The sequence below is a fragment of the Liolophura sinensis genome, chromosome 7 (assembly GCF_032854445.1).
Source record: "Liolophura sinensis isolate JHLJ2023 chromosome 7, CUHK_Ljap_v2, whole genome shotgun sequence".
Taxonomy (NCBI): Eukaryota; Metazoa; Mollusca; class Polyplacophora; order Chitonida; family Chitonidae; genus Liolophura; species Liolophura sinensis.
In genome coordinates, this window is record NC_088301.1 from 33,626,824 (window position 1) to 33,646,496 (window position 19,673).

Sequence of the window (19,673 nt, forward strand, 5' to 3'; positions counted from 1 at the left end):
GTTGGCGTACCTCAATAAATCATCGGTTTAGGAACGCTATCTATATCAACACATAAAACAGATAACTGCAGCTTCTTTCGTTCTTGGGACCTCCGTGGCTCAGTCGGTTAGCGCGCTAGCGCAGCGTAGTGACCCAAAAGCCTCTCACCAATGCGGTCGCTGTGAGTTCAAGACCAGCTCATGCTGGCTTCCTCTCCGGCCGTACGTGGGAAGGTCTGCCAGCAACCTGCGGATGGTCGTGGGTTTCCGCCGGGCTCTGCCCGGTTTCCACCCACCATAATGCTGGCCGCCGTCGTATAAGTGAAATATTCTTGAGTACGGCGTAAAACACCAATCAAAAAAAAAAAAAAAAAAAAAAATCTTTCGTTCTTTGTTCTTTTTACTCTTCTTTGTTAGTTTTACAAAAGATGAATTTTGACTGGATTCCCCCCCAAAAACTGGGCAATGGACACCTATGCGCGAAATTCTAACCCTGAACAGAGAGATTGACCTAACCATACAGAATTTCGGGCAGTGGCTACATGCATGCACATTATCATGCAATCATGCAACACCTTTCATGTATACTAGAAACTAATCTGAATAGTGCATCTATTTAAATATTCTGTGCATTATTCATTTGAAATATGAATAATTTCCATGTGCAGACTATGTACAAAAATCATGTTTTTATAGAGAATCAATGTCGCTGGTAATGGTTTTTAATTTCGCTGCTATAAGCCATTTATCAAAATTCAGGCTCCTGTAAATGATAACCTGGAAGCAAAACTATGTGCTAACCTTGAAAGCAGCTGAAGATATTGGCGCCACCTGTTGTCATGGGGAGGAAAACAGTCAGACCATGCGTGCTCACATGCATTCATCTGTGCTATGCCAATGTTAAAAACAGAAGGATCGGAAGCCGAAGTAGGTCAAATAAGTCACGAGGGCCCATTTGGCAGACACTATAAAAGCCTACTGTTTGTAATGTTTGATTTCATATGCCTCTTCGCTTCCAAAAATTACCTTCTTAATTCTAATCAACACAGAGGATTTTGAAGATTTCCACACACGGGAGATAACTCGGAACGCGAACAGGTTGCTTCGTGGAACTTTGCATACGTTCAAATTGAGTTTATGCAAAATTCTGAGTATTTCTTTCCAAAACCAACCTCAAATTGAATAAATATAACCAGTTCAGAGTTGTTGAGTTTTTTATTCAATCAACGGACCAAATCGGTTCGTCTAGGCAACTTCTATGAAACCCTGCTATGGATAACCTCTTCAAAAGCTTCCTGATCTGAAAGTATGAAATGTAAGCAGTGCATTTGCTTCTTTACTTTAAATTGTTTAAAGTCTGGCAGATTTTGTTTGGCGTGGCACTTTGCCGTTGTTTACAGCATGTCTGGGGTCCTTGTTTGTGGTCTAGTTTTTTTGTTAGGATTCCTACTGTCTGTTAGGGCATACTGCAGAGAAAAATATCTTTTGTCTAATTCCTCTCTTCTACATGTACATGCAGCTCTCTTTCGCTCCTCTATGTCCACTGCCTCCCACTTCTGCCTGTTAACAGATACAACCTGAATTCGCTTCCAAGTTCAGCCAAGCACAGGTAGATTGTTCAGTGATGGTATTATTTAACACTTGACTTCTGAATCTGGTTGTACAGCATCAGGTACATGTACTGTGTATAAGTATAGAGTTCTTCTTTTATTCTCTATGTCAGCATATATTAGAGCAAGACATTTATTTCCTATACTTGCTGGTCAAAGAATTCAGTAAATTTTATACATGCACAGTTGACCATGGACATGTGAGGAAAATGGTGGAAACCAATTTATGTTATATGATATCATTGCAGGATGCATTTTGAGTGTCATTTCAATTGTGGCACTTATCACATTTGAAGTACACACATTAAGTTTTGGTAAAGAAGAGCTTAAAAGACGAAATATAATTATTAATACATACTTTCATGTACACTACATTTCATCTTAATTTTGATTTTTGTTCTGTCTAATTGTCCCTTGAGGTATGATACTAAACCTCTCCCATGGTGAATGTGATTTTTCCCATGCTGTAGGTTTGTCCCAGTAGTTTGGACTGTTTAGAGTGAAGATTGAACAAAATAATGTACATGTATTAATTACCTGAAGTTTGTAATATGCTGATTGTCTTAATGTGAAGTTGTACAAATTTTGTTTATCTTCTATTGGATCTGTACAGTGATTAGTGAAATCAGAATTTGTACCTGTAATATAGTGCAATAGTCATGGAAAAATGAAGGAAATAGATGTTTTAAATATATACCACATAATGCATTGATGCACAATTGTGTATGTTCAATATATGTGTATTGAACAGCTTGAAGTTATTTACTTATTATTATTACTGATACATAAAGGAATTTTTTTGTCACTTTTAAATGGGAAGATGGTACTCCATCCATCATGAACTTTTCCAGGATGAACTGGGTTTTTTTCCCCCAGCTAGAGGTTTGTCCTATCCGACTGTTTTCATTTGATCGCCTGGAAAGATTTGAGTGGGCTTAGATATTCTATTTTCAGGGTGATCTCTGCTGGCCCCTTTACTGCTTAAGCATTCCTTGCAGACATATGCCCACACATTTATCTGGTTACGACGTGCTAGAAACACAGAATGTGCAATAACAGTTCCCAGATCTCTTCTGCAGCAGCAATCTGTTAACCTTACATAACAGTGTATAGAACAAGCCAGGAAGCTGCATTGATAACCAGTCTTTAATACATGACAAGTCTGATGGAGAAAATGGGAAACTGGCACTATCCTCACTAATGAGTGAACACTCAATCAATTTCAGTGGCATTCTGTGGGATGTTTACATGACTGAATCTAACATAAATCCTTCGATTAGCCACTTAAAATAAAACCAGCTGTAGGTTTTGCCTGATAGGATGAGACCAGTCATGATCTGCACCTATCAACAATCATGGCTTTAGCCACAGTTCTGAATAACACCTCTAGCTTGTCACCTTAATATGGGAGATTATTTTATTGTGAGCATTATCCAGTTTTTTTTCATGAACTAGATGTACTAGAAGCAGCCACAAGTAAGGTTATTAGATTTTTTCAATCACTATGACCTATGAGGTAGGCCTACGGGTGGAAAATCCATCTTGAACAATGATTTTGTAAATTTCTCAAATTGAAACATAGTACATGTGCAAATCTCCCTTTGATCTAAGTTTATTTATTCTTAAAATTCTCTGGCTAGTGCTGAAAAACTTTCCACAAATGGTCATGCTGTAAATTCAAGAATGCTAAAGAGTTGTAGATATACACGATACTTTTTATTATTTATATTCGGGCAGTATAATTATTTTGTTTATCAGGACAAATTTAAGCATTGTTTTTTTATGTGTATACTTGTACAGACTGTCACTTTTTCTGTCACAGGCTCAAGCTACACCTTGGACAGTGATTTTGTAAATTCCTCCACTCTCACTGTTTGTGAGGCCATGGTTACTTTCGTTAAGTACCACTTTTACAGATGGGAATTTCATCAATAATGAGGTTTATTGTGGGTGCTCAAGTGCCACAAGTATTAGTGAATAGTCCTGGAGTACTGGTATATGGCATTAAGTGACTATGAATTAAATAAATGTTGCCAATGATTCAACAAATCTGCATGTAAATTATAGTTTAGCATATATTTATATTTACATTGATATTTTATTTTCCCACATAAGAATATTTGAATCTGATTCCCCTGTTGCAGGTTTATGGGCGTGTGTGTTCATAAAGGACAACTCCATGCTCTTACTGAGGTAAGTCACCAATTCCATTTTGCTGATTAAATTTCACTACTAATTATATGTGTACTGTAGATTTTAGATTATCATTGCATTGAAAGATTGATTCTGTGTAGTGTAGCTTTTATGCCTGGCTGTAAAACTGCATTTCTATGGATAAAAATCTGTACATTCCCTTTCTCTATATTTCAAAATAAAAATATAGTATAAAAGTATTTCTATTAGATAAAGTATTCTAGTGTTCTCGAAGAGTTGTATATAATTAATAAGGTAACTTCAAATACACATGTATGGCTTTGATGGCCTAATGGGTAGACTCTCTACCTCGAAGAAGGGAGACCAGGGATCAAACCCTCAAACCCATGTTGGATCATACCAAAGACTTGTTTGCTGCCTCACTTGGCTGGTTGGCCTGGTGTCAGTATAATGTGACTTGGTGTGGTGTCATGTCTGGTGTCTTCGCCATGATACTTCAGTGGCAGCAGCACTGAATAAATGTATGTATGGACTTCAGTTTGAATCCAGGGTGCACATGTACTTGTACATAGATATGTAAACCTGCTGATGTATTTCTCAACATCTCTGTCGCATCAGAGAAGATTTCCAATTAGGATAAATCAGATTTTCAGTATTCATGGACAATATCCTGGGGTGTGGTGCCTAGTTATCTGCATAAATCTCTGTGCTTAGGATGGGGTTAATCTGTTGGAGAAGACTAGTCACCTTGGAGCACAGTTTTCATTTGGAACAATGTCCAACATTGATTTTTCCCTTTGATTCCATCTGACTTTAATGGGAATCCTGACTGCTAGCTGTCAGATGGAGACAGGGTTAGAGGTGTAGCCCTGTCAAAATATTGTGTTCCAATGACAGTTGAATTATTTCCCATGTTGCACTGTAACCCATAAAACTAAGGCCTATTCACAATGTTGCAAATAATTTTGATAAATCATATGAAGGTTAACCATGAAATCATTTTGTTTGAAATTCCTTTTGATAGGATCTATTCATTTTGCCTTTTCATTGCCAAAAAGAGTTTGATCTATCATTGTATTGACATGTGTCAGATAGTTGAATGACTAATATGTTTGACAGTTCTTAAGGGAAAGTTTGCCTTAGTAATTGGATTGTCTGCTTTGGTTCACTCATAAACCTGACTAGTCTTCTCTTGAATGAAACAATCTTAAATAAGCATAAACTGAAGTCAAGTTAAAGCAGAGAAGTAAATCCAAAATAAATATCTAGAGGAGACCAGGGATCAAACCCAAGCGACCAAACGTGCATTTTTGTATACCTTTGCCTGGTTTTTGCAGCAAAAGTTCTGAACATAAAGTGGCTGAGATTTTGCATAAAGTGTATATTTTTTTTTATTTATTTGATTGTTGTTTAATGCCACTTTTGAGATTTTTCACTTATAGAATGGCAGTTCGTTTTATGGGTAGTGGATATCAGGTTACCTGGTATAAGCTGTTTGAAAAGTTACTGATAAACTTGTTCATGTACAGACATGCAGACCATAATATTAGAAGACTGCGAATGGTCATGCACGTGCCATTGGCCATCGAACGTCTGGGAAATACACGGTCCAGGGCTGGGATTGAACTCCTACATTTGTCCTTGCGAATGACAGACAAGTGCAGTTAACTGCTGGGCCAGATCCACTCCTGTGATATCTATAATGCACCGATGAAGGTTATGACACTGACCATGATGTGATGTATATTGGAGAATGTTTCTGTACACATTGTTAGTGTTTACATTGTGCAAAAGCTTGCTAAAGAATGTTGACATGACTAAATGGTTTTAGGGACATGTGACCATAGCCCTGCCAATGTTTGATGCTCATTTTGATGCTGGAGTGCTGGATCAGTGATATGTACCCAATATTTTCCAGAACTACCCTACCCTCATATGAAATTTGTAGGGACAAGTTATTAGGTTGTCTTTTATATTGAGTTACGAGGACAGATGTGATAAATGCACTTGCCAAAATCAATAATGTTTTCTTGGTATTTGGCAGGCTCCATTAGGGGGCCTAACATCAACAGGGACCTAGCTATCTCTTTCCAATCAGCAAAGTTGACAACAGCTGTTACACTTTGCCACCTTCAGGATTTTATTTATTTCAGTACCTTTGTGTATAAAAAAAGTAAATTCAGTATAGACACTCTAAAGGCAGCATTGGACTATTTTGTTTAATATAAAATTTGAGCATGTATAACCATCTTCACCCTCAAGCATTAAGGAGAAAAAATAATTTACCTGCAGATGCTGTTTATGTGTTCTCAAAATATTACACCGGCTCTAGCTAACATTATCGTATATGAAATGATATCTAGATGAAATTAATCAACATCATTAGCCGGCTCAGAATGTCTGTTGTTCTGGAATTGACAGATATCATTTGCTAATGATTCCTAACGCTACACAAGCAGCCCTTCAAAAAAAATTCATACTATTTAAATTTGATTAAAAGATCTTCGTGTCAAATGTGAGAAATTATTTTAAGAATTCTAGTGTGGAAAGTAAATGTAGGATTGAAATGTTTTTAAAGCTGGGGTGACTTCTACATTATTTTTACCTCAATAGTATCTATGAAGTGTAAAAGCATAAGAAATTCTGCTCAGGTTTATCCAATACCATAGGGTTAACATATGGTTATTGTTGTGCCTGTGGACAGCTCATAGTAATTTTTCTTAAGGCCTTCGTCTCATTTGCCCCACCCCAGGTCATGTTTGTTGTGGGGTTGGTATGACATGAGAGCAGAGGGGCCTGGTTTATGGGGATGACCTCAGTGTAAACAGTAAACAGCTGATCCTTATAACTGCTGGGGATGCCATCTTAGTTTGCTACAGTATTACAGCTAGGCTCTGCTAAACAGGCTCTGAGCTAGGGGACCATCTTCAAGTAACAAAGAGCAGTTGTCATACCATTTAGTATTGATTTTCCCTGTGAATGAACACATTCTGATTTGGCCCTTCAGAAATTGGTGTCGGTTAAAAAGGAAAATTTTTCCATATACATTTAGACATGTTGTTATGAAGATGGTCACTGCTGCAGAAGAGACAAATTGTATTTGCATGCACCACGTTTCCTTAAAATCATTTCGTGAACAAATAAAGCTACGTATCACACCATATCTCCTTGCAAGAAGACTTGCAATGGTATATATATTATTTTTTATTGATTTATAAAGGCGTACAGGGTGTTGGTTGTATGAGTTTAAGTGGAACTTCAGTAATACATGTGCATGAGTGCTTTTATGGCCTGCTACTAGACAACTTGATAGAAAAATTATAATTTTAGGAACTGATTCTTAATCTAGCATTTTAATATTTACCAAAACTCCTGTATATAACAGACTTGGCAACAAGCTGTTTATTTGAGATCCCCCCTTTTCAAGCTACTGAGATCTGCTTGGCATTTTGTCAAGTTTTCTAGTTGTTGTGCCAAAACTTCAAGGGGAGAAATAGGCTGCTTGTCTCAAACCTTGCCTGTTATACAACTAAAGGCTTAAAATATATGTAGTTGGTTGATGAAAGGTTTAACTGAAATCTAAAATCTTCAAAGTCTAACCTATCAAGACATAAAACAAGCATTTAAATATTTATGCTTTTGGAATGGAAGACTGCTAACATGGAGTGCAATCTTCTTCTTTTCATTTATTGCTGTAAATTGTGACAATATATTCTGGAAATGCTTCCCCACATTCATATATGCTTGGCAATGAGACTATACTATGTTAAAAGTTCAGTAGTTAAATATTTATGATATTGTGCATTCACATCATGATAGTATTCACATGGAATTGATCTAAATTCTATCTAAATAGATCATGTGTAAGCATACCCACATGTACATTTATATGCACAGCTGTGTTTATTATTTATGTCCATCAAATTTATTTGATGTCTTATGTGTTAATAACGTGTGTCTTGAATTAGGAAATGAAGCCAGTTTTTCAAAATCTATTTTAATATTTGATGTGACATACATTTTCACAGTGCAAGGAAAATTTATGACACATTTGCCTTTTTGAACCATGACCTTTCTTCACCCGGCACCTGATGTAAATTGTAGTTTCACTGATCACATAAAATAAATACATAAATCAGACTGAAGGAAGGAGATTAATTCTTGACAAAGTGCAGTAACATGTACATTCACCTAGCAGGAGGGCATTCTAACCTACATGTACAGTTACATATAAATCATATAGCTGTTTGACAACTGATGCATCCACACTGATCAAATGTAGATCTGAACAGAACACAAGGTAAGATCAAAAGACATACAGGTAGAGAGTTAGATTGTAGGGAACTCTTCCTTGTGTAACAAATGTAACAAGGACAATTGTCACATGATATTTAAAGCACATGAATGATGTTTTTGCTAATCAATTAGAGGAAATTATTGTTATGTTTTTGTATCTTCCTTGTTAAGGAATATAAGCTAATGTCTCCAGCAGCAGCAGCTGAAGAGTAAAAATAAAATCTTTAAAAATAATATAATTTTTCTTTGTTTTTTTATCCATTTACATTTTGTGTTTGCAAAATTTATGGTTGGTATTTAAGTTAAGTGGATTTCGTGCCTTGTGAAGTACATTTAAAAAAAAGAGATTATTCTGCTCAGATATATTAAAAAGTGTGCCTCATAAATAAGGAATTTGCTGATAAATTAAATTTTTTGTGGAATTTCTGGCAGAATTGTTTTTGTGCAAGTGCTGCTTACTACATTTAATAAATGTTATTATTTGATATTTAAGAAGAAACTCTTGCATGTGTCCAAAATCAAATCTATGATCTCCATATAGTAACACAGAAAAGGAAGGGAGGTTTAAACACTGTAGTGTTATTAGTATTCGGTTACCTATTGCCTGACCTTGAGATGCACTGGGCCTATTGCCAGCCTCAAGAAAGATGTTATTTTCTGAACCTACAGAGGCAAGTTGACTTTGTAACTGTACTAAGAATATGTTATGTTTCAACCCATGTTTCTGAGCTGACTCTAACTACACAAACCTGTACAATACTCTTATGCATGTACAGTGTACTTGTATGTTTACTCTGTTCTGAAGAAGTGTAGTCATTTTGATAAAAACGTTGGCAAGATCTGTTTATTTCTAACACTTACAGATGCATTTAACTGGAATATCCATAAGTGTCGACTTTCGTTCTCCAGCACCCACACTAAACAGATATTTGCCTACCCCTATTATATGACTTTACACCCACATATGTTTGTAGAAAGATATATGTACATGTATGTCTTTTGGATCATGGGATGGAGACTGGCTGAAACTCTTTTACAGTTCTGTATGGCATGTCAGTATGAGGACTGAAAGGAGTTCTGATGACATTGACTTCCCTGTGGATGTGATTTTGTATCTTTACGACTATTGTGCACAGCTTAATATGACCCATTTTATGTAATACTGGAAACAGTCCATAAACAAGTACAGCGGTCTCCTAAATTGTTCTCAAGTGGGCTGGATGTTACATGCGCATGGATAAAGTGCATATAGAAATGCAACCAGCAGTGTTCTCCTGTATGAACTGCCTAAACTGTGATGTTCGTGCAAATCAGTGAGCCCTGCCAATCTGTCAAAAATGCAAGGGCACCAAGAAACATCTCTTTATATTCACAGTTCAGAAACTGGAAAACTTTATGATTGATTGTTAAGGCTCCAGTTGTACTGATCCTCATGCTGATTTATCTCCAAAGTTTATGTTCATGTCTGAAATTGGAAGAAGGCAATGAAATTGTCTTTGTTTATGAGATTGAATTTTAAATTTTTGTTGACTAACCTTTCAATAATTATTCATTATTTTGCGTGCAATTATAATAATAATGACCTCATTACTATTTTATCTACAGTATATGAATGGTGGGAGTCTGGAGCAGCTGTTGATAAACAAAACTGTTGAGTTGCCATGGACAACAAGAATCCACCTGGCTCTAGGACTGGCCAAGGGTATGGAATACCTCCATTCTAAGGGTGTGTTCCACAGAGACCTTACCTCAAAGGTATATCTTATGTCTTTATTCAAGTTGATGAGCCCTAGCTCTTCTGGGCATTTAGTTGGTTAAATCTGTCTTGCAGCTACTACATGCATACGTATACAGGATTTTATGTATATAGTATCTATAATATTTCCAATCATAATTGAATATTGAATTACAAGTATCTGCACTCTTAGGTGTGAGTGAAATAATGGTTGGTCACATATTCTGTGTATCTTTGTTGTTGATCTTGGCAAAAGTCCTTCCTGCCAAGCCATGGAGACATGAATCTTCTGCTTTCATTGTGTCACAACTTTGTTTTTATGTTCTGATATACTTGCTGCAATAAATGTCCTTGACCCTATATTTCAGAATGTTTTAATCCGGATTAATGAAGATGAAAGCTATACTGCTGTAGTTGCAGACTTTGGACTGGCAGCTAAGATTCCTGATCCCTTGTAAGTCATGAACATGTGTGATATATATAATTACCTCTTGTAAAATTTTCTCGTCATACGGATCTGAATTTTTTTTATCTGCATATGGTGTATTGTTAACTGTTCAGGCATTATATTTTTCCTCTTTTTGGTGGAATTCCTCCTTTATCAAAATAATTTTCAAGAAAGATGTTCTGGATTTCTGTATAAACTTATGAGGTGTGTGAAATAGTTTCTAATTTTATTATAACTAGCTGTTACAGGACACTCCCCTTTCATTTTTTATTTTTAACTGTTTTAAATTTCTAAGTATGCAGATATGTCTTTATATGCAAACAGGACTACACACTAAAAGACCAAGCAATCTGGCATACCCTTGTCTCTTCGCAGCCTTGTAAACAAATCAATGAATGAAACACTAATGGCTCTGGAGAACTAATGGCTCTGGAGAACTGGAAAGCTTTTTCACATGCTATCATCATCTTCATTATGTTGACATTTTAGAGACAAGGAGAGACAATTGTCCATTGTTGGCTCGCCATACTGGATGGCCCCAGAAGTGTTAAAAGGAGAGTGGTATAATGAGAAGGTAAGGGGGATAACTCTGAATGTTGCAATGCTTGTTTTGGACTGATTGCTCAGTTTAACACTGTCATAAAATATCTTAAGCCATCCACATACAGAGCTAGTTGATCAATGTAGTTAATTTCAGAATTAACATGTAGATCAAAATGTATGTCTTTTTAATTGTTTTCCAGGCTGATGTGTTTGCAAATGGAATAATTATGTGTGAGATAACAGCTAGGATAGAGGCAGACCCAGATGTGTTGCCCAGAACTGCAGTAAGTGCCTTTGTTTGGAATTCATGTACATGAACTTCATAAATCTACAATGATGTGCGAATTTGGGGACTTATTTCTAATGAAATTTGGGTTAATTAGTGCTGGTTGTAAAACAAATAATGCCAATGAATTAGGTAAACACAAAATTGTTACGTTCATATTATTTGTGTGTAGTCTAGTTTGATCTGCATTACAGATATGAAGTAATAAGAAATGGTGCTACAGCATATTTATCTCGTAGTTCTAGAGATAGTTACTGATCATAAAAATGGTTGGTGTATTAGAACAGGGTGGTGTAATAGTTAAATAATGTTATCTGGTCATTTGATGATTTCTTTCCATGACCGAGTATTGTCATTTCAGACTTTTTAATAACTGGTTTATTGAGTGAGTGTAGACTGTGAGAAGTAAACGTAATGTTTTTGGTTAAGAGAACATTTTCTTGATGTTGACTTTTTCAGAACTTTGGGGTGGACTATGTGGCATTCAGCGAGATGGTGGGGTACTGTCCCTTAGAGTTTTTACAGACCGCCTTCCGATGCTGTCAGGTATGATACAAATATATACATTGCCCTGAAGAACTGGCTCATTGATTAATCTCTTAGTGTGTGGCCTAAACTGTGTTATTCTTTAGCTTGTAGTTTTGTTATCAGGTTTGGTAAAAGCTGCACTGCAGGAGTAAAGGGGAGATAATTCATGAAAGTCCCTACACATACCATGTGTTAAAGAGTTCGTCTTCATAAGCAGTGTTTGTTTGTTTTTTTTTTTTTTGTACCTGTATGAAGTATGGGTGTAGCTAAAGTCATATCCCCAGTGTTAGCGTGTGTCTAGTATTGGACAAAGCAATGTGAAAGCAAATGTTATCAATGGTAGCACACATATTGAGCCCAGGGTTGTTGTGTACGAGAATCAGTGTTAAGGTAAACGTTAAGGGTAATATCCCAGAAAGTACTAGATGTATTGAGCTGAGGATTTTCAGTCATCTGTATTAGAAATAACTGTTAAGATAAATTTTATGTGTTGCTATCACCAAAAATACTTCATGTGTCTAGGTTTGGCGTGCATGTAAAGCACAACAGGATGAAGGGGATGTTCCATTGTTGATGCTCTGCATGTGTGTTAATTGCCATAAATTATGGCATTCATGACTTTTGCATCTCTTTCTTGCGCGTTAGTATCCATGTTATGGTAAATTCATTAAGCTATTCAAGTTCTGCATTCATGTGTCTCCTACAGACAAGCTGTTTGGTGCGCCAAGTTTAAGTTTTGCTTTGTGTCTGCTTAAATTTCAAGAATAGTACATTAATATGTTACCTTGTTTGTCATTAACTGGTTTTACATTGGATCGGGATATGATCGAGTGGTGAAAGCACTAGTTGTTTGATTGTTACCAGAGAAATGGACTTAATCCCATTCATGGTCACAGAATGTGGTAGATATGTCCTTCCCCCTTCGCCCAAAAGAGCAAAAATATTTCTATGCTTACAACACTTTACTGGAGAATTTGCTGGTAACTCTCCAAAGTTCAGCTGTTAATTCTGGGTATTCCACACATAGAACTGGCTTTGGTGAGAAATGTTTTGTTCACTAACTGTCTAATAGATCAATTTTAAAAGAAACTTTTCATTTTCTTTTCTCCATACAGATTGATTACAACAAGCGTCCATCATTTACAGAGATTCGAGAAAATCTGGAGACAATTGAACACAATTTGAATGAAGATGTTTCATCTCCAGAACCAGGAGAGGCAAACAGTGAGAATGGTGAGCGAAAATAAAATGTGACTTGAAGTATGTCAGTTGCAACACTGTTCACAGTGTAGCTATGATGAAGTTGTAGTGATCTTTTTTAACTTTGACATGTTATTATACATTTAATGTCTTATTTAAACCTTTAAAAAGAAAAAAACATAGATATAATAATTTCTTTTTACAGCTGTGTTTATATTTCATTGCCCCAGTCAAATGATCAAATAATTTAAGTTTTTGTTTGCATCTATGATCAGATAAACGTTAAGTAATTACAGATGTAAAATGATTATTGAGTTGTTAATAACTGGGTGCTTTTTTTTCATGATTTGTTTGTAATTCCTTTTTATGTTTTCCTAGTTATGTTTTAGTATGAAAACCATGCTTGTGTCCACTATTAAGTGTACATTCACCTTCTCTGAATTGTGTATTCTGAACATCTTTCCTCCTCAGGTAAAATGCCAAAGAAGCGCTCAAGATCAGAGGACAACATCCTGCAGGCTAATGAGACTTACCTGGAACCTCCAGAGGGTGACAGTCCAGTTACACCGCTGGAGGTCGGCCATGAGATGAGCCAGACAGATCCATTCTACTCCCCAACAAAGGTGAATCCATTTGCATCCTCACACCGCTACAAGAGTGGCCGAAAGATTCTGGGCACCTCTCGTGATCCAGAGTCTATATACTACCTGGACCTGAATATGTCACCTGATTCTCCGAGCACTCCGCCATCCACCCCCTTGGCTGATGGTAGCCATTCACCGCACAAACGAAACTGTCACTCATTGCCTGCGTCGCCCATCTTGCTGAGGAAAGCTGCTGAAAAGCTCCACCAGGAATCGCTGCATGGCCGCAACCCTAGACCCTCTGTGTCATTCACTGGTAAGCCTGTCTACAGCCCTAGTATCCTTAAGTCTAAGAGTGACATCATTGGAGAACGACTCTGCCAGAAACTGGAATTTGGTAACTCCTTAACCGAATCAACAGTTTTCTCCTTCCCTCCTCAAAAGCAACAGGAGGAGGATTTAGTGGAGGCAGAACCCAAGCCCTCACAACCCTCAGCAGCTAGACGCCGGGCGGCCTTCCAGAAGAAACAGTACACTGTGGACTGCGCGCCAATGTACAACACAGAGCCCTGTTCATACTGGGACAACAACAACGCAGACAAAGAGCAGGTGACTGTGATCACAGAGGAGTTGTCACAGATCAGCACAGTTTGTACCTCTGAGTCATCCATGGGAAATACTTCTCATAGCTCCTCTATTGAGTCTTTCATGTCAGTGGATGAACCAGCCAGTTCTTTCTCCAGCTGCAGTGATGTGGAGAATATTGAAATCTGGTATGGAGCAGAGAAGGACTTGCATGGAAGGACGGATGATAAGATTTAGATTTGGAATGAATGTGATTTGCATGAATGTTATTGCATGGTGTTCAGTGTTAGAGTTGATACGCATTACCTGACAAGTGCACTTCGTTAATGAGCAGCTAGGGTTTGGGTATTACAAATACCTGTGTAGTTTTCTTCATTAATCAGATGTTAAGGGCTGTTATATGCAAGATCCTTTTATAGATGGGCATTGTGCAGTGCCCTCTAGTGTGATATCAGCGTTAGAAGAGTGGTCTCCAAGGTTTGTTGACATAGTTGCAACATTATAAACTATATGTCTTTCATTGTAAAATTATTTGTCACAAGTGCAATATGTTACACATGGTTATTACATAGGGTGTTTTTGAGTTTGAAGGAAAAATAATGCATGTTTAAAAATATAACGAGGAAAAAAAAATTATTTATGGAAAAGATAATTGTTTTGCTTTCGTTTTAATTGAAAGAATTAAGTTTACATGCCTTATGTTTATTTGTTGTGTCCATTTTATTTTATGAAAATGAAAATTACTCTGTTTGGAAGCGACCAGAAAAAAAAGAGCTGAACAATTCACAGGCACAGCTCTATGACTTGGGTTCTAGTGGATGGTATACATAAAATAGTTGTGTTAATTTGCTTCAAGAATTGTATTTGTTTTGAATTGTTGTAAGTGATGAAATCCTCTTGTTATGTCTAGCATTCCCCAAGTGGTTTAAGTGTGATTTTCCCTCTATTACATATCTTATATGTAGGACCCATATCTACCACACAGAGCAAGCCACACAGTTTTGTTCATTGTTTAAGTATAGTGTCCTTTATTCATGTTTATTGGTGTGCAAAACTTTGTATAACAACCTAGAATGAGTCCAAAACAGTATGGTAGATATTATTTCATGATGCAAGTCCTCAGCACATGCAGTTAATACTCTTGCTACTTAATTGTTTTCCAGAATTGTTTTTCTTAATTTGATGAGTTACCTCAGTAATATATAAGAAGTGTAAGTTAAATATTACTTTAACCGTAACACTAAAATATTTGTAGTGAGTTTTCTCTGGTGAGAATTACTTCAGTAACTTTTAGCTTGTACCTATCTATCTTATTGATGTATAGGGTTAGGGACTAAAGTGATTTGTGTCCGTCAGATCGGTGTAGTCTGTATGGGCCTGTTCCCTGTTAAACTGAAAATCTGAAGATATGTGTGCCAGCTTAGTTATAAATGGAAGTTTGTATATTTACATCAAGGGTCTTTGAGGAGGTGCAGCTCATGCTGGCTTCCTCACCGGCCGTACGTGGGAAGGTCTTCCAGCAACCTGCGGATGGTCGTGGGTTTCCCCCGGGCTCTGCCCGGTTTCCTCCCACCATAATACTGGCAGATGTCGTATAAGTGAAATATTCTTGAGTACGGCGTAAAACACCAATCAAATAAATAAATAAATTTGAGGAGGTGCACAGTTACTTGTGTGAAACAGACAGTAATTTACCTTGGATGTATCTTAAGCAAATTTTTGTAGGGACAAGACAATGAAAAACAAAAAGTCAAGTAACAGGTATAAAAAGACGTAAAAACATGTATTTGTAGTTCCAAAACGGGTGGAAGATATGTTAGAAATGTTAATTTAAGTGTGCAAGGCAGAAATATTTTTTACCTATTAATTGATAGCAAGTTGATATCACATCGAGCAAGTCAAGTATTAGTAAACTTTGTTGTATGCAAATGTTTGTTAAAATGGAATGTTTTATTACTCTGCTCAAAATTTGCGTTCACTGAGTGTACATGTATATTTCAGTTGTGTGCTCAAATTGTGAAAAAATAGTTATTACACAATTTTTGATCAAACCTATTTTGCGTAGCAAATTCAGCTACTGCTGGGTTAATACAAATGATATATTTTATAAAACTGTTCCAGTCTTTAGTTCTTTTGTGCTTTAACTAAAGAATACATCAGGATTTATTAAGTGTAAGGTAATGTGTATTGTGTAAAATCTGTGGTATGTTTCAGTGTTAATCAGAGAATGGGCACATGAAATTAAATGTCTGAATAAAATTTGGAAGGTGGGATAATGGATTATCCATAGTCAAGTTTATAAAAACTTACAATCTTGTGCCCAAAGATTTTTGGTATTTGAGAAACATGAAAACAGGAGATCCCCATTGTTTTGTTCATGTTAATTTATGCCACAAAGTGTTCACAAGTGAGAAGCAAAACGGCAAAACCTTGTTCCTTGATCAAAATTATTAATTCAGTGTTGTTTTTTGTGTGCCATATACATCTACATGTACTGGGTGTTGCATAGCATCCATATAACTGACTTTAAGTGATTTTTTGGCAGAAAAGCTTAAACTTGGCAGTAAGAACTATTTATAATGTTAGTGTTCACTGTTCTTTGGCCAAATGGTGCCAAACTCTAGTTGTAGTATTGCCAATTTGATAAAGATATGCAGAAATTGAGACATGCATTTCTTAAATACATGTATGTTGAAAGTATTGTCTTCCCTTATCTCCTTTCCGAGTGGAATGAATATGCAAATCAAATCCATAGCACAAAAATTGTTGAGGATAAATATGTTGTATTTTGAGTCAGGCAGTGTCAAACAGGGATTCATCTGTGAATGACATGTAGTAAGGACATTGCCCCATAGTGATGTGTGTATGAAGAAGTGTAAGGCACACCAAAGATATCGAAGTTAATATGACACGTAGTGAATGCATTTAAGTTGGCTTCGTTGTCTGTTGCTTTAACTATATGTAAATTAGATGGATTGTTCTTAAAAGACATGTACCTATAGCATTAGACTATTTTAAGTCTGTGTGTATAAGTTATTATTTTCATTTTGCTTTTCTAAAGTTATAGTGACGACAGCAACCTGTAAACAATTTCCATGTATGATTAAGTCTAATAATATTGTCAGTAATATTGAGCACTAGTATTACTTAATTCGGGGTGTTCAGGCATTAATTTGGTATTATAATTCAAGCTTTCTATCCTTATAAAAGGACTCCCTGTGTTGTTAAGGTAATTCGAGGTTGAAAGGTAAAATGATTTTTTATCTGAATATGCTTCATTAATAACATATTCACATTTCACAATCTTCTAGATTTGTTACACCATTTTTTTAATGAACCAAGCGGTGAATGTCATGTAGCAGTAATAGTAATTAATGCCATGCTGAAAAGGGTCTGGGATGACCATTGAAATGAAACACTTCATGTTTTTGGTTCTGAGATTTTTACGGTAAAGAACATGTATCTGATCTTAGAGGAGCAGTTTACGCAGTATTTTATCATTTATTTTTTCTTTCTCGTTTTTATCAGTTAAAATTTGACTGAATGAAGGAAAACATGTATATGAACAAAATGAGTGATATACTTTGTCATGAAATATTATGAGTAACAAGCATATCTTGACTACTGTATGTAATAGCTAAAATAAATCATCTTTTTTTGGGGGAATTAAATTATTTTTATTTTACTTGTTTAACATATATGTGCTTGATTTTAGTTTGGCAGAACAAATTTAAACTATCGATCAGTTATAATGTTATAGTGTGAAACTGTCTTTACTGCTTCTATAGTAAACTCAACACTTTTCTGCTTGTGTTGAGCCATTACCTTTGGTAGCTTCTCTATGCAATAATGGCCTGTCCAATGTTAGATATGAAGAACATCAGTTTGTTTTTGTGGCATTATTTATTGTGAATTTTATTTTAGTCATTGTTCAGGTGAGATGTGTGTTGAAGTGTATATAATTATGTCTTATACATAGCAGATGTAAATTGGGAAATTAAAGTCACCTATATACCTACATGTATAGGTAGAAGAGCACTGTGCTTCAGAGGACCAGGCTTTTGGATAAGACAATGGCCTCGAGTGAATCACTTATTGTTAGCTTCTTTTTTTTTTTGTCAATCTACTTAACTGCACATCCCCAAACCTCTAGAATTCCATGTTTGTAATGGAAATGTTAAATTGTGTTTTCATTTTATTCAATTCGTTTTTTATTTATCATAAGTTATTGCTATCATTACAGTTGTATTCACATTAGACTTTGTTCCTTCAACTATTGCTTGTATGATCATGGTTGATTTTGTGATATTTCCCTGTATTGAGAGTTTGAACATCCATGTATCATTTTTTTGGTTCATCATGTGTTTATTGCAGTTGATAAGGCATTGCTTTCGTTAAATCTCCTTATTTGTTTGAATTTGAGTTTGTTTACCTGGAAAGAAATAAGCAAAATAAAAAAGTTGTTGCAGATTCAAGATTCTGGGTGATAATATTATATTATGATTAACGTTGAAGTGCACAGAAAGTAAAACCGGAGCAGCAACGACAGTGTGAGAGCTGGCAAATGTTCACCCGTAACCTTGTCTTGTCAGTTTATTTCTAATTTTATTCTAACTGGTAATGTGAAATTATGTGCTCCCTAACACCCTGGTTTAGGCAGAATTAGATAAAAAATGGCAGTGATGTTAATTGCAATTAAATTATTATGTCACTGGTCTAGAATTACTAAAAATACTGTGTTGTCATCACATTTAATATAACATTAAAACAATGTTTCACATTGGTTTTCCTCTCAAATCGCAGAAAGGTTTAAATTCCATAATCAGCTACCATAAGTTACTTGCTTAGTTTTAAAAAATATACAACATAATATTTCGAAAACCTAAATGGGACATACTTTGGTTAAAATGACTTTACTGTAGAGCATTCTAGGAAGTCTCCGTCTCATTTTGTATATGAAAAAAAAAATCAACAGTTTTGATTCTGTTTTATATCTTTAATTCCTTTATGGTTAAAACAACAACTTTGTGTTTTGTTTTACAAGAACTGTTTAACACAATGATGTTGAAAACATAAATGCTTCCTTGATCTACATATTGTGGTTTTATTTGGACAGGGAGGTCTTGAGTTCGATTCCAGGTAGTCCATGTTCCTTATGAAATAGATGAATAATTTAAAACATATCAGATAAATTAATTGTTTTTATGACGATCCCCAATATACACATGGCAACAATGCATACGCTTTTAAACACCTGCTTCTGTGATGACACGTAATTTACGATTTGCTGATCAGTTGATGATTGACGGCTCGTGTCAGTTGGGTTAAGTCTAATACTCAATCTCATACGTGCGGTGTATTATACATTACACATATTTAATTACCAACGCAAGCAACACACATATATTTGTTACTGGGATGGGAGCGTTTACGGACATTCAAATGATGTGGTCAGTTGAATTGAACTTTGTGGTTTGGCAAAGGTTATCGGTACTGAAGCGGTTACTATTATTTATATGAAGTGACTGTTTGAATGTCCATCTTGCGTGTGGTTTGGAGCACTGTGAGGGAGAATTTATATGTTAATGCTTTGGCTATATAAGGACACACTGGTGTGTATGGTCATTGACAATCAGTGGCCAAACTCTTGGCGTGCACGGTCATTTTGGGGTCTTATGTTTTTTCGGGGTTTTGTGTTTTTTCGGGGGTATACGGATGTTTTCTT

The 19,673-nt window shown here is 35.9% G+C and overlaps 1 protein-coding gene across 2 annotated transcripts in view; it reads left to right on the forward strand.

Moving 5' to 3' along the window:
• The window catches only part of LOC135471349 (dual specificity testis-specific protein kinase 2-like), a 36,360-nt gene extending 17,945 nt beyond the window's left edge, over positions 1-18,415 (forward strand). For both annotated transcript variants that reach the window (XM_064750555.1, XM_064750554.1), the window contains exons 4-11: positions 3,734-3,782; positions 9,645-9,794; positions 10,143-10,228; positions 10,712-10,796; positions 10,966-11,049; positions 11,511-11,597; positions 12,695-12,812; positions 13,251-18,415. In XM_064750555.1, the coding sequence (XP_064606625.1) occupies positions 3,734-3,782; positions 9,645-9,794; positions 10,143-10,228; positions 10,712-10,796; positions 10,966-11,049; positions 11,511-11,597; positions 12,695-12,812; positions 13,251-14,185 (1,594 nt within the window). In that variant the 3' untranslated portion in view covers positions 14,186-18,415. The remainder of the gene's footprint in view (positions 1-3,733; positions 3,783-9,644; positions 9,795-10,142; positions 10,229-10,711; positions 10,797-10,965; positions 11,050-11,510; positions 11,598-12,694; positions 12,813-13,250) is intronic.
• The last annotated feature ends 1,258 nt before the right edge of the window (positions 18,416-19,673 follow it).